We start from the raw sequence: 14,578 nt of genomic DNA, 5'->3' as shown, positions 1-14,578 counted from the left end.
CATGGGGAAACCATGAAGTGGTTGCGGATCGGCCGTGTAAAATCTAAAGTGCAGCCATGTTCGATCATGCTTAGGACCCATTGATCCGACGTTACCATGGTCCACTCTTCCAGGAATAAGGACAGCCTGCCCCCAATCTTTGGAACCGAGGAGTGAACCGGCCACCATTCATTGTGAAGGCTTGGGACCCCCATGAGGTTGAGGGGCTCCATCTATGGAGGACAGCTGGCCTCAAAAGGACTGGGGGCCACGTGTTTTGACGGCTTTGTCCCTGACGGAACGATGAGCCCATGGAGCGGGAGGAGCGAAAACAGCAAGATTTCTGGGAAATCAACCTCTGAGGGAAAGATCCCCTGGTCCTAGGCCTATTCTCCGGCAGCTTATGGACCTTGTTCTCTCTGAGTGACTTGATCATATCATCCAATTGCTGCCCGAACAACAATCTGCCTTTGAAGGGCAGCGAACCCAAATGCAACTTGGAGGATACATCCGCCGACCAATTCCGCAACCATAGGAGACGACGCACAAAAACCACTGACACCATCGCTCTTCCTGATGTCCGCAAAAAATCTACAGGGCATCCGCAGTGTAAGCCACCGCAGACTCCAGCCTCCCTACCTGTAGCGTCTGGGCCTCTGTAAGTTCCACAGATGCTTGGAAATCCTGGATCCAGCAGAGACTGGCCCGCTGCGCGAAGCTGCTGCAGATGGCAGCCCGGACACCAAGAGCCGAAACCTCAAAGATCTTCTTCAGATGTACCTCCAACTTATGGTCCTGCAAATCTTTCAAGGCTTCGGCCCCTGTTACCGGAATAGTCGACTTCTTCGTCACTGCTGAGACTGCAGCATCCACCTTAGGCACCCTGAGAAAATCCAGCGTGTCCTCTGGGAGCGGATACAATTTATCCATGGCTCTGCTCACCTTTAAGCCCAGATCAGGAGTGTCCCACTCCTTGAATAAAAGGTCAGACACCGAGAAGTGAAACGGGAATGACCTCACTGGGCCTTGGAGGCCCGGCACCACCGGATCCATAGTAGCCCCCCAGTCTGGAATCCTCCTGAGGGGCCTCAATCCCCAGTTCATCTAGGATGACCGGAATAAGGGGACCCAGCTCGTCCTTTCTAAACAAGCGCACCACCTTGGGGTCATCCCCCTCCAACGGAGGGGAGCCCATGCACTTGGATGGAGGAGCCTGGGTATCAGGGTCCACATCCTGATCACGATCAGGAATTGGCCACGGAGAATCGGCCTGATCCGAAGAGTCCGAGGACGTGCTGTCCCTCAGACATACCATGGACCGAAGCAGGCGTTTCTCCTTGGGTGCACCACCCGATTTCGGTGGCTGAATCCGCTTCCGGGCCGCAGAGGAACCTCCTCCTGGCCCTGCTGCTACAGGAGCCCTGCGAGCTACCTTGTGCCCCTGTGCCTTACCATCCCTGCGCGCCTTAAAAGTTTTGTGCATCAAAAGCACAAAATCGGAGGTGAACAACGAAGAAGACCCTTCGGAATCCTCTCCCTCCTCGTCCACCTGCCCAGCGCCAGCAACACCAGCCCCCCCAGGAGAACTAGGCCATGGTGACAATGGGGGAGGCAGGAGCCCATCCCCCTCAGCTGCTGCATCCTGCTGCCGCATGGTCCTTAAAATGTCCTCCGTTCCCACGCTGAGCTGAAACGGGTCCGGGGCCTGATGTGACAAACTCGGGACGCCGACCCCCCAGCCGCGATCGGGAAGCCCCCCCCCCCCCCCGTCTATTTCGCAGGCACAGCAACCCCCGAAGAGCCTTCTCCCCGAGAGACACTCCGTACAAATGCCGGTCCGGAAGAGCCGCATGCGCGCGCTGCCGCACGTGGCACAGGCCGCACCACGCAACATAAGCAGGGACCTAAATTTAGCCCGGCCGGAGGAGCAGGAGAAAATCAAAGGCCGACGCGATCAGAGCTGTCCGCGGTCTAAAATCAACACCCGAGCTGAGCAATCTAGGCCGGCAGAGCAGGAGAATTTAAAGCCGCAGGAACCCAATTTTTTTTTTTTTTTTTTTTTAAATCTTACAGGGGGCTAACTAAAGGTGAGAGCTCGAGACCCTCGGGATCACCTTCAATGGGCAGTTACAGGATCCTCAACCCTCTGCTCCTGAGCCTCAAATACCAGGGGGGATGGTCCCACCAGGACCTGACAACCCTCTGGGAGGCTAAAATGGGGAACTAGCCCAAGATAAAAAATGACCCCTTGCTAGTCAGCCGTACACACGGACTACCCGAAAAATATACAAAAGACCCTTAAATTCTAACCAAATACCAGACTCTAGGGAAGCACCTCTTCCACCTGCTGGAGACAGAAGAATACAGACTCTAGGTGGCATCTCATGGGTATACGATAGAGTCCACAGAAATTGGTCTGTCTCCGCCTGCTGGAGGGGAGGTAAAACCCCTGGAGTCTGGGCTGATCCGGGTACGTACAGGGAACAAGGTATTCTAAGAATTGATAGAACAAGTTGTTTTACTGCTTTTAGACTGACCACAGGATAGCATGCAATGTATCTATCACCTGTGCAAAGTGTGCTTTAGGAGAAAGATGCAAGGTTTTGATTTGTTAGAATTGTTTTGTATCACTTTCTATTGGGCAAGGTGAATAAGATATATAATGTATTCTTACACATATAAGATGTCATTTCTGCTGAGACACACAGAACCTTGGTTTTGCATTTTTTGGGCTGTCAGTCTGGTCTGTTTAGTATGCTTTGTGATCAAATAAAACAAAGCATAATCACAAAACTGCCTTTTCAGTTTATTTCCTAATAGGTTTTATTACTTCCTGGCAGTATGATTCAAAGTTGAGTTTTAAGGGACCTTGTCTAAATTTTCCTCCTAGACTGCGCAGGAAAGTTTTTGACATTATTGAGCGGGAATCCTAGAGCAGCTAAGCTATTTCCTCATACTAAAATCCAGGTGAAAGAGTAAAGATACCTGTTTGATTGGTATACTTTGTAAATGTTAAGGCCAAGATCCTTCCATGTTTTCCTTCGATGTCTTCATCTCCTTCATCTTCAGATGAAGAACTGTAATGATCTTCCGCAAGCTTTTCAACTGCAGCTTGGTTAGCCTTCTTGATTGCCTCAAATTTTTTCTGAGATGCCAGCTCTGTAAATAAACGACAGCAGCATCATGGGAAGGTGAACTTCAAGCTAAAACAAATACTTGACCAGGATTCACTGTGATCACCTATTCCAATGTCAACTCCTAATTCTTTTCAGTGAAAGTTTCTCTACCGTTCAAATTTTTTTTGTTTCACATTGGTAAAATGTAAATTTTTCCTCAAAATCTTTAAGAAAGCTGTTTCTCTAAAACCCAGGAAGACTACGTGCTTTGGATGATAGAATCTAATCACAGGGAGTTTCAAACACTCAGGATGCCAAGAGTGAATCCTGTGGCAGCATTTGAAGTTTGCTTTCCCTGGGACACTACAATGAACCTTTCAATATCACTTCCCAACATACAACATGGTATTGGATGGTATTAAATTGCAGCAACTGACAAACGAACTGCAGTTCTTTGATCTTGAAAATGCAGTGAAGTTAGAGAAACAACAATTCTTAAGAATCAACTTAAAAACAGAGAAACACAATGGCAGAAAGACCATATGGCCCACCTAGTCTGCCCATCTGTCCAATTTATATAGCCTTTACAATTCATCATTCCCTCAGAGATCCCCTTAACCCCTGCTTTCTTGATTTTAGATATTGGTTTTGCATCCACCACTTTCACTGGAAGGCCATTCCGTGCATCTACTACCTAAGACTACCCACTTTCACTCTCATCCCATGTTCTAGAGCCTCCTTTCCACTGAAAAAGGTTAGCCTCATATGCATGGAAACATTTGAGATATTTAAATGTCTATCATCTACTACTACTACTTAATATTTCTATAGCATTACATGACATAAGCAGCGCTCTACAAACATACAAAAAGCTAGTCCCTACTCGAAAGAGCTTACAATCTAATAAGACAAACATACAGGACAAGAGACTTGGGGTATTTCATAAAGCAAGACAATGGTTAAAAAGAAAAGAAAGAAGAGTTGCTTACCTGTAACAGGTGTTCTCCGAGGACAAGTTGTTAGTCCTCACACATGGGTGGCATCATCGGATGGAGCCCAGTCCAGAACTTTGATCTCAAAGATTCTAGAATTTTCAAACATGCCCTACTGAGCATGTGCAGCTGTAGTTATCATACAGAGACCCGCAGTCTATGATATAGCTCATACATGAAGAAAGCCACTTCCAGGCTTGGGGAATCACCCTTATGTGAGGACTAACATCCTGCTGTCCTTGGAGGACACCTGTTACAGGTAAGCAACTGTTTTCTCAGAGGACAAGCAGGCTGGTAGTCCTCAATAAGGGTGATTCCCAAGCTATAGGCCGTCCAAGCAGGACAAAACTGCCCAGTGCTGAAAGCATCATCTCTATCCCTTTTGCCTGGGAAGCAGTCAATCCTCAAAGGGGTCTAGGTAGGAAAAAAGAGTTGGGTTCTACAAATAGAAAACCTCAATGTGTAGCAGAGGCGCCTAAGGCAGGGGAGTGGTGCAAATGCCAGCAAGAAACACTCCGCATCACGGAAAACATTACAAGCAGGGTTTTGGATCAGTAAACCTTGACAACAGTAGGTCTACAACCTCCTGGATCAGAAAAAAGTCTAGAGATGTAAAACAAAAGAAGAACTCTTGGATGGAGATGGCATAGTTTCCTGCAGGTCACTGGCATCTGAAGGACAGAATACATCTGTAGAAGTGTGCCCCATGTTTGACTGATAGGCACAATGGGCAGAAAAACCCAACTATTTCTGCACTGAGTACCCATTCTTGAGGATGAAAGATACGGCTTAACCTGTCCGCACTTGTATTTGCCACGCCTGGTAGGTAAGTTGCCTGCAGATGTATGCGATTTCGGTGAGCATGTTGGAAGATTATTAGGATCTCTTTGCAGAGGGACCATGAACCGGACCCTCCTTGTTTGTTGATGTAAAACATCACCACTTGATTGTCCGTGTAGATCACGACTCTTTGCCCTTGTAGCTGGTTTTGGAACACCTGTAATGCATTCCGAATTGCTATGAGTTCCAGTAAATTTATTTGCAGGTTTTATTCCGAGACTGTCCATAACCCTTGTGTTTCGTAGATCTTGAGATATGCCCCCCATCCCTTGCGAGATGCATCTGTGGTTAAGACTGCATTGTGGGGGTGGGGGAACTGAACAATGCTCCCTTGGACAGGGTGGAGTCTAGAAGCCACCATGTTATGTCTTTTTTCATTTCGGCGGTCAACGAGACCTTCTGTGTCAATGGTTGTGAGTGTTGTTTCCATTGGCGTTTTAGTCCCCATTGCAGGCATCTCATATGTAGCCTGGTGTTTGGAACTGTGAAAAATCGCCGCCGCCATGTGGCCCAGGACTACTAACACCTGTCTCGCTGACGGTCTTTGAGATTGGTTCAAGGTATGTAGAAGGTGACGGAATCGTGATATTCTGTCGCTGGGTAGGTATGCCCTGTTGCAAGTAGTGTCCAGGCATGCTCCTATGAACTGTAACTGTTGTGTTGGTTGTAGGTCTGATTTTTGAAAATTGATCACTAATCCCAATTCCTGTAAGCATTGTATCACTCGATGGAGGTGATCGAGTAAGATATTTGGAGTTGGGGTAATTATGAGCCAATCGTCCAGATATGGAAAGATGGTTATACCTTGTTGTCTGAGATGAGCCACCACCACTACCATGCATTTGGTGAAAACCCTGGGTGCAGCTGATAGTCCAAAGGGGAGAATTTTGTACTGGTAATGTTGATGTCCATAGCGAAAGCATAGGTAACGCCACGAGGATGGATGGATTGGGATGTGTGTGTAAGCATCCTTCAGGTCAATGAAACACATCCAATCATTGGTCTGAATCAGAGGAAGGATTGATTTCAACGATACCATTTTGAATATCTCCTTGACAAGGAACTTGTTCAATTCCCTCAGGTCTAAGATGGGATGAAGTCCACCCGATTTCTTTGGTATGAGGAAGTATGGGGAATAAAATCATTTTGATTGGGTCCCTAGGAAAATTTCTCGAATTGCTTGTTGTTGGCAAAGCAAAGCAATTTCCTCCCCCAATTGTGGTTGAAAGCTTTGAATCTTGAGAGTGGAAAGGTGAGGTAATATGGGTTTTGTGACAAATTGAAGTTGGTAGCCGTGACGTACTATCTCCAAAACCCATTGATCTGATGTTATCCTTTCCCAGGTTGCCAGGCAAGAATGAATCCTGCCGGGTGGAGCTTGATGTTGTGGTGGTGGCTGGGTAACTAAAAAGATGGAGTAGATTTTGCTGCAGTGGTCGACTGTTGTGCCTGCTGTCTCTGGTTGCGTGGTTTACCTCTACATGGGTTGAGGTATTTTGTTGTGGAGTAGGACGCTGGTAAGCAGATAAGCCTGCGCACAAAAAGATTGGTAAGATCTGTAAGGTCTCCTGGCATATGATTGCTGACGAGTAGATCCCAGATATCGATGTGTGGTCGAATAGTTAGGATGCAAAGTTAATGATTGTACTGCTAGAGCTTCCTCTTTTAGCTTACCTACTGTGTCTTGGAATCGTTCCCCAAACAGGTTATCTCCTGTACATGGGAGGTTTGTTAGTTTCTTGTGCAAATCTTCACGTATCGAACTGGAGCGCAACCATGCTAACCTGTGGGCTGCAATGGCTGTTGCAGATGCCCTGGAAGATGTTTCATATGCTTCATAGATCGACCTCAATAGGTGTCGAGAACACTCTTCCATGTCATGAAGAGGCGGAGGTATCTGATCCGCAGTCGAGAAAAGCATACTTTTTATAGCTTGTAAGCACTCATATAGGTATTGTACCATGTAGAATTGATGGTGCATAATTCGAGCATTCAACATCGAGTTATGGTATACTTTCCTGCCAAACTCATCTAAATATTTGTTGTCTTTACCTGGTGGGTATGAGGAACGCGACTATCTTTTTAAATCTTTGCATTGCCGACTCTATGACAATTGAAGCATGAAGTAATTGTGGTACAGAGTACGGGGATGTTTTCCTCATACAAAATTTTATAATCTGTTTTCCTGGAAACTGCTGCAATTGCATAAGGTGTTTCCCAGGATTTCCGTAAGACTGAATGCAGGATTTCTTGTGGTGGAAGGGATGTTGGTTCCCCTGGAGTATCAAAAATCTTTAGGAGACCAAGGGTTTCTGATATAGGGTCTGTCTCTTTTTGGACTTCTAGATGCAGTATTGTACCCAATTTTTCTAGAAATTTTGGGTACATAAGGTCTTCCGGAGGGGAGTACGGCTCTTGAGGTTGTTCCTGCGGATCCGATGGGAATCCCGTAGATGATGGGGATGTTAGCGGTGAAGGAGAATCAAAAGATGTATCCTGTTTATAATCTGGTGAGGCTGGTTGGTTTGCTATGGGAGATGTTGGAGGTTCCACCGACTGTTCCCTAGTAGACTGCATTGTATGTTCCGGAGAACTATCAGCAGCAATATTAGTCATTTTAAATGATGACTGAAGAGTTTCATAAAAACCTGCTAAGGATTGGGACGATTGATAAAATGCCTCTTTTGTACAAGGGGGCATTATTGTACGATCATCTGGATCTTGGGACTCACATGCTTTAGGTTGCATTGGAGTATTCTGAGGTAAAGTACCTTTATGGTCTTTTAGTTTTTTGTCGCATATTATGTCCCTCGAATCCTCTGAAGCTATAGAAGCAGTAGATCAAGCAACTTGTATTACCTCTCTGTGTGAGAAGGCATTTGAAGCTGATATATGAGATGATTTAGAAGTCGAAGGGCTTACTTCCCACGATACACTCCTCTTTGCCGACTTTTTGTGGTGGGAGTGTAGTGAATGCTTATGATGATAGTGTGATGACAAGTCTGTATGACTTGTACGTGAAGACAGTGCTCGTTTTCTACGTTTTATTGTAAACTCTGGCGAATTCGCTCTCGAAGAAAGGGAAGTAGCTGAACGAGGTGAAGGTATTGATGGAGAGGCTGAAGAAGACCTTTGTGAAGGTGAACGTCGTTTCAACTCATTTTGTAATACATGAGATGGGTGCTCATGCCTCTTATGCGCTGATCTGGATTTATGCGCGGATGTAGACTTGTGCACATATCTTTCTGTTTCCGTGCGCACAAGAGTGATCGGCGCCATGCGCATAGATATGATTGGCGCCGGGCGCACAGGTGGTGTCGGCGCCGTGGGCGCAGATGTCGACGGTGCCGTGTGCGTATAGTCTCCTTTGTTTGTGCACACAGACGTCTTTGGCGCCTTACGCGCCGATGTCGTCTGCGCCCTGCATGCAGGAATCTTCTGCGCCGTGCGCGCAGGGTCCTTCAGCGTCGTGCACATAGAAACGTTGTTCGCAGATACTCCTTCAGGCGCCGAAGTGTCATGCGCAGACACTTTTGTATGCGCATAAGGCGCCTTAGGCGCAGAAGTTATAGGCGCCGAGATCTTTGGCGCCAGTGTGTCCCGCGCCTGCGATTCTGGCTCTATGGATTTTTGGAAATCCGATGGCCTTTGTCGGCTTGCCACCTCCTTACCTCCAAGATTGGAGGATTGAGGATCCCACAAAGATGCCCTCTTTTTTGAGGGAGCCGGTAAGATCGTCAGGCCAGGCGACGAATGAGCCTCCGATGGCTCCGGTGAGGCAAAAAGTTCCTTAAGCCTGTAGGCCCTTTGCTGCAATGCTCTGGGTGACATCCTTGAGCAAAATTCACAATCTTTCTGATTGTGATCTGATCCTAGGCATCGGTAACATTGGTCATGTCCATCCGTGACCGACATTACCTTGCCACAATTACAGTGTTTAAACCCAGATTTTGACATTTTATTATATTAATGCTGAGGAGAAGAACAGCTCCGCGTGCGATCCCGCGCGTGGAAAGAACAGACTGAGGAGATTGTTACCTTTCCTGCGCGGGAACACACGCACAGCCGCAGAGAGCAAAGCTCTGATCTCTGCTTTGACAAGCTCCGCCTCCCGGACCTGATTGACAGATCCCATGACAGCATGGCTAATTCAGCCCTGCTATCGACAGGAAAAGAGTAATCGAAGAGGATCCCAAGATTTCAGTCTGATGGGACCGGGATGATGCCTGTTATCCACAGAAACAGAAAGGGAGAGAAAACAGCAATTGATATCCGACTTCGCCCTTCAACCACCGCAATTGAGGGCATCTATCCCCGCTGGAGAGCAGGCGAGAGGAGAGCCTTACTCTCCTGGGGAACTTTCACTGAGCCCTCCTGACCCCAGAACGCCGGTAAGAACTTTGCCCCTAACAGTCGACCGAGGAGATGAGGCGCATTCTGATGACATCATCGGGCAAAACTTACTGGGTGGCCCAGACACTGACCGAGCGGGTGGAGAGGCAGGAGGTATCCCGAAACCTCGAGGGTCTGAAGTGTCGAGAGAAGGGGGAGAGACGGCGGCAGAATCCCCCAGAACAACGGGAGAGCCGGGCGATGTCGCCGGACTTGGAGTAAGAATCCTCTCCCAGCAATTAACCAAACCGGTTATTACTCTCGATATGATCTAGGAACTCATGGTGAGGATGTCTTCAAAGCTAGATAAACCCTGAAGCAGGATGAAATTGCTGCTAAAATAGGGGTGTTGGAACGGGACACAAACCTAAAATTTGGTGAAAAAGATAATTCATTAAAGAAAATTAATGATGATATAAAAAGCCTCCAAAATGCTAATGCTACAATGGTCTTAGAAAGAATTTCATCTTTAAGAAGGCTGGAGTCAATTGAAAATTATGAGACACTTAAATCTAAGATTTTTAATTTTTCCTATTGTATCGGGGGAAATACCTCTGTTATCTTTCAAGAAGTATGCATTGGAGGTTTCAAAGATTCCTCAGGATGAGATACCAGCTATAAAAAAAAACTTGTTTTCTTGCCTAAAAGAAGCAGCACACCTTTAGTATTTCCTTCTCAAGGATCAGATTTTCAGAATCTGACTGATTACCTAGAAAATTTAAATGTAGAAATTATGGATCGTGCAGTGCTTTTTGTTTTCTTTTTTGATGAAACAGCTGTCTCTCTGATTATGAAGAATTATTTTAAAAATATAAATGTGTTATTTTGTGGGGGTCTTGTTCGTGTATACCCAGACTTAGCTAAGTCTACGCAGTTGCGAAGAAAAGAATTCCTACTTATGAGAGCTGAGACCTTAGCATTGGGGGGTAGCTTTAAATTACGCTATCCCTGTAAATGCATCATTCAACTGGCCAGAAATACCTATGTTTTCTTCTTACCAGATCAGTTGAGGGGCTTCTTAGCTGGCAGGCGACCTCCCGATGAGGATTAAGGGGTTGGTCAAGGGCACCTATATTTGTAAATGTTTCCAGTTATATACTCCTCTTAAAGTTTCTTTTCCCTCCCAATTTCCTATGTAATAAGAGATTTTTGAAACAGGAACGTATGGTTTTGTTGTGTTAAAATGGGCTAGTTTGCCTCAGATTATGTGATTATTATATCTCTGTAATTTCCAATACAAATGTTTGTTTGTATATTTGTTTAAAAAGCTGATAAATAAAAAATTTAAAAAAAAAAAGAAAAAAGAAACAGAAAGGAAGAAAAGGGAAGTGGGCTTGGGGGGGAAAGATAAGGAGCTCCACCTTGGCAATGCTGAGTTTAAGGTAGCGACGGGACATCCAGGCAGCAATGTCAGATAAGCAGGCCAAGATCCAAGACTGGATTTCTGGTGAAATTTCTGGTGCAGAAATGTTGATCTCGGAGTCGTCGGCCTAAAAAATGGTATCTCCCCCATTTCGCCTTTTCTCTAGGGTCACACATTTAGATCTTTAAGTCTAGTTGGTCCAGAGAGTAGCCACTCTCTGGACCAACTATCTAATTTGTGACCTTTTGAAGGTGTGGTCTCCAGAATTCTGCACAATTTTCCAAATGAGCTCCCACCAGGGACCTATACAGGGGCAATATTGCCTGATGACCACTCCTCTCCCTATGCAGCCAAACATCTTTCTGGCTTTTGACGTTATTTTATCTACCAGTTTGGCCACCTTAAGAGCATCAGATACAATTATCCCCAGAACCTACTCTTCTATTCGACTTGGAAGATTTGTTTCTGTACCTCTCCCTTGGGATTTTGTACCCTAAATGAATTACTCTGATCAGATTTGTCTGATAAGATTTACTTCTGGTAAAACCATGCTGTCTCAGATCTTGCAATCCACTGGATTCTTGACACTGCAGTATGCTTTTGTTTTAATAGTGATACCATTAATTTGCTCACCACTGAGGTCAGACTAACTGGCCTATAGTTCCTCCTCCTTAAATCCACTTTTATGAACAGGAACCACATCCACCCTTCTCTAGTCCTCCGGAACTAATCCCAACTCTTAAAGAAGCATTGAAAAGGTCAGCCAGTGGATCTGACAGGACTCCAAGTTCCCTCAGCACTTCAGATGTATCCCATCTGGCCCCACTGCCTTATCTATTTTAAGTTTAGCTAGCTCCTCACAAACATACTGTTCTGAAAATCGATTTTCTCTCATTTCTATTCGTGTGTTCATTTTATGTGGTCCTGTTCCAGGCCCTTCCACAGTAAACACCGAACAGAAATACTTGTTAAGCAATTTTGTTTTTTCCTCATCAGCCTCTACATATTCCTCCCCTTCACCTCCAAATCTCACAATGCCATTTTTGCACTTTCCTCTGTCATTAAAACATCTAACAAAAAATCTCCCCCTCCCCATTTTACCACATTCGCTATTTTTCTATTTGAACTTTTGCATTTCTGACTGCTTTCCTAGATATTGTTGCCTGTCTTCCACTTTGGGATCTCTTGTAGTTTATGAATGCTAATCTTTTCTCCCTTACCTTTCAACTATTTATTTGGAAACTATAATGGCATCATGTTCCTCAGTCCTTTTTTTTCTTTCCTAAGAATAAGATTAATTTTGCCCACTGCTCGTCTACTTCTCCTAGATTTTCCCAACAAGCTAACAACTCTTTCAGGCCTTCCATTTTAAAAAATTCGTTTTCCTGAAATCTAGAGCCCTTGTCTTTGAATGAACCTTCATCTCTTGTACTCTAATACTGAGCCATACCATCCAGTGATTACTGGATCCCAAATGATCATCAATTATAACAGAGATAGAGGACCTGGTGCTTACCAATGGGGGACAGTATCACTCCCTCCCGTGTGGGTTCCATTACCAATTTATAGATCAATTTTCCATGCATAGAATCCATGATCGCCTGGATTCTGCATCTGGGATGTCCCACTCAATATCCAATGATTGAAATCCCATAACAGCACCTTCTCTTTCATAGTAATTTGGTGGATATTCTCAATCCATCTCCTCTGTAGGTGGAGGTCTCTGTATTACACCAATTTAAATAGATGTTTCACTCCCTCTTTCTAAAATTAACCCACAGTGCCTCCTACTTACCTCACAAGTCCTGCAATTCTGTTGCTTTAATTTTTTTAATATATGCCACACCTCCTTCCTTCCTACTTGTCCTTCCTGAATAGATTGTAGCCCAGTATAGTTATATCCCAGTCATGGTTTTCTGTGTACCAAGTCTCCATGACAACCACGACATCTAAATCAGCTTCTTCTGTGACTGCCTCTAGATCTGGGACTTTATTTACATACTATGAGCATTAGTTACCATAGCTTTCTAGATATTGTCATGTTTCCCATTTCTGTATAAGCATTTAATGTTTTACTTACCTTAGGGTTTTGTTCACCTATACCAGACGATTCTAATTTAGAGCTCTTCTAAGTAGGTTTGCCAGTCTGTTTCTTGGTCCTCGTTTCCTAGTTTGGTATATGCCCATGTCTCCTTTTCTTTTTATAACAATCTGGTTTATTTTTTTCTATACTTTCACATGTATGGAATAGGGCGCATCTTATATCAGAGCCATACAGCCCATGTTAAAACATCTTCCCCCAAATCCGTTAAACTGCTCACATGCTATATTCAAATATTATATGCTCAGTGTGATTAAGGTTTTGAAAATGCACTTGCCATTTTGATGGCTAGTGAGCAGGGCTGGACTGCTGCATCGGAGCCAGGAAGCTCAGACCAAATCTTCATCCCCCGAGAGGGGGCGGAGAGATCAACTTCAGCCCAGATAAGCAGCTTTTTGCCATTGATGATAGAAGGGGGGGGGGGGGGGGTCCCAAGAAGGTGGCTGTAGCAGTGGTAGCAGGAAGAACAGAGCCATAAGGGAAGAAGGAGAGAGGACTGCAGAAGGGGTGGGAAGAAGAATTTTTATTTTTTTTTGGGCGAGAAGATTATTTAAGGAGCAACACTGCTAGAGCATTTTCTACCTTGATGAGCAAGTCTTGGGAAGAATTTTGGAATCTCTGAGTGCACTGCCCACAAAAGGTTCTCCATCTATTCGCGGATGATACTAAGATCTGCAACAGGGTGGACACCCCGGAAGGGGTGGAGAGAATGACACGTGATTTAAGAAAACTCGAGGAGTGGTCCAAAACATGGCAGCTGAAACTCAATGCAAAGAAGTGCAGAGTCAATCATCTGGCGTGCAGTAATCCAAAAGAACTGTATGTGCTGGGAGGTGATGGGCTGATGTGTATGGAACAAGAAAGAGACCTTGGGGTCATAGTGTCTAGCGATCTGAAGATGGGAAAGCAGTGTAACAAGGCAATATCGAAAGCCAGACGAATGCTGGGCTGCATAGAAAGAGGAAAATCTAGCAAGGAAAAAAAAAAAAAAAAGTGATAATTCCCTTGTAAAGGCCTTGGTGAGGACCAACCTGAAGTACTGTGTTCAGTTCTAGAGTCCAAATCTCAAGGGAGACAGAGATAGGATGGAGGCGGTTCAGAGAAAGAAGACCAGAATTGTGAGAGGTCTCCATCATTTGATCTACGAGGACAGGCTGAAGGCCCTAAATATGAATATCCTGGAAGAGAGGAGGCAAGAGGGGACATGATACAGACCTTCAGATACATGAAAGGTATAAATGATGCACAACTAAAAACTAACCTCTTCTACTTGAAAGATATAAGGAGAACAAGGGGTTACGATATGAAACTCCAGAGAGGAAAACAAATTGAATGCAAGAAAATATTTCTTCACAGAGAGGGTGGTGGACACCTGGAATATCCTTTTGGAGGTGAAGAAGACAACAGTGAGGGACTTCAAGAGGGCATGGGATAAACTCTGTGGATCCTGAAAAGCTAAATCCAAGAGTCATGGGGGTTAGCATGACACTGGGCGAGAACGTATAGTCTGGTAAACATAAAACACAAAACAATTACATAATATACAACATCCTAGCAATAATATCTGCTTCAACAGAACAGGGGGGGTGGGAACTGGAACCCTAGTGACAAAAAAAAAAAAAAAAATTGGGCCCAGACTAAAGATCTGTGAATCCAATTCAAAATGAGATGGCTGGGCAGACCGGATGGGCCTTTTGGTCTTTTCTGCTGTCAATTTCTATGTTTCTATGTTTAGTGACAAACAACTCAGTTTGCTTAGATTGACTCCACAGATGGGCCGATACAATACTGGCGT

At 45.0% G+C, this 14,578-nt stretch overlaps 1 protein-coding gene across 2 annotated transcripts in view; it reads right to left on the bottom strand.

Moving 5' to 3' along the window:
- Window positions 1-14,578, bottom strand: part of NFXL1 (nuclear transcription factor, X-box binding like 1) — a 273,886-nt gene that overhangs the window by 255,346 nt on the left and 3,962 nt on the right. For both annotated transcript variants that reach the window (XM_029588216.1, XM_029588206.1), the window contains exon 3: window positions 2,965-3,138. In XM_029588216.1, the coding sequence (XP_029444076.1) occupies window positions 2,965-3,138 (174 nt within the window). The remainder of the gene's footprint in view (window positions 1-2,964; window positions 3,139-14,578) is intronic.

The sequence above is a fragment of the Rhinatrema bivittatum genome, chromosome 1 (genome assembly GCF_901001135.1).
Source record: "Rhinatrema bivittatum chromosome 1, aRhiBiv1.1, whole genome shotgun sequence".
Lineage (NCBI taxonomy): Eukaryota > Metazoa > Chordata > Amphibia > Gymnophiona > Rhinatrematidae > Rhinatrema > Rhinatrema bivittatum.
This window is presented reverse-complemented; position numbering and strand designations above follow the sequence as displayed.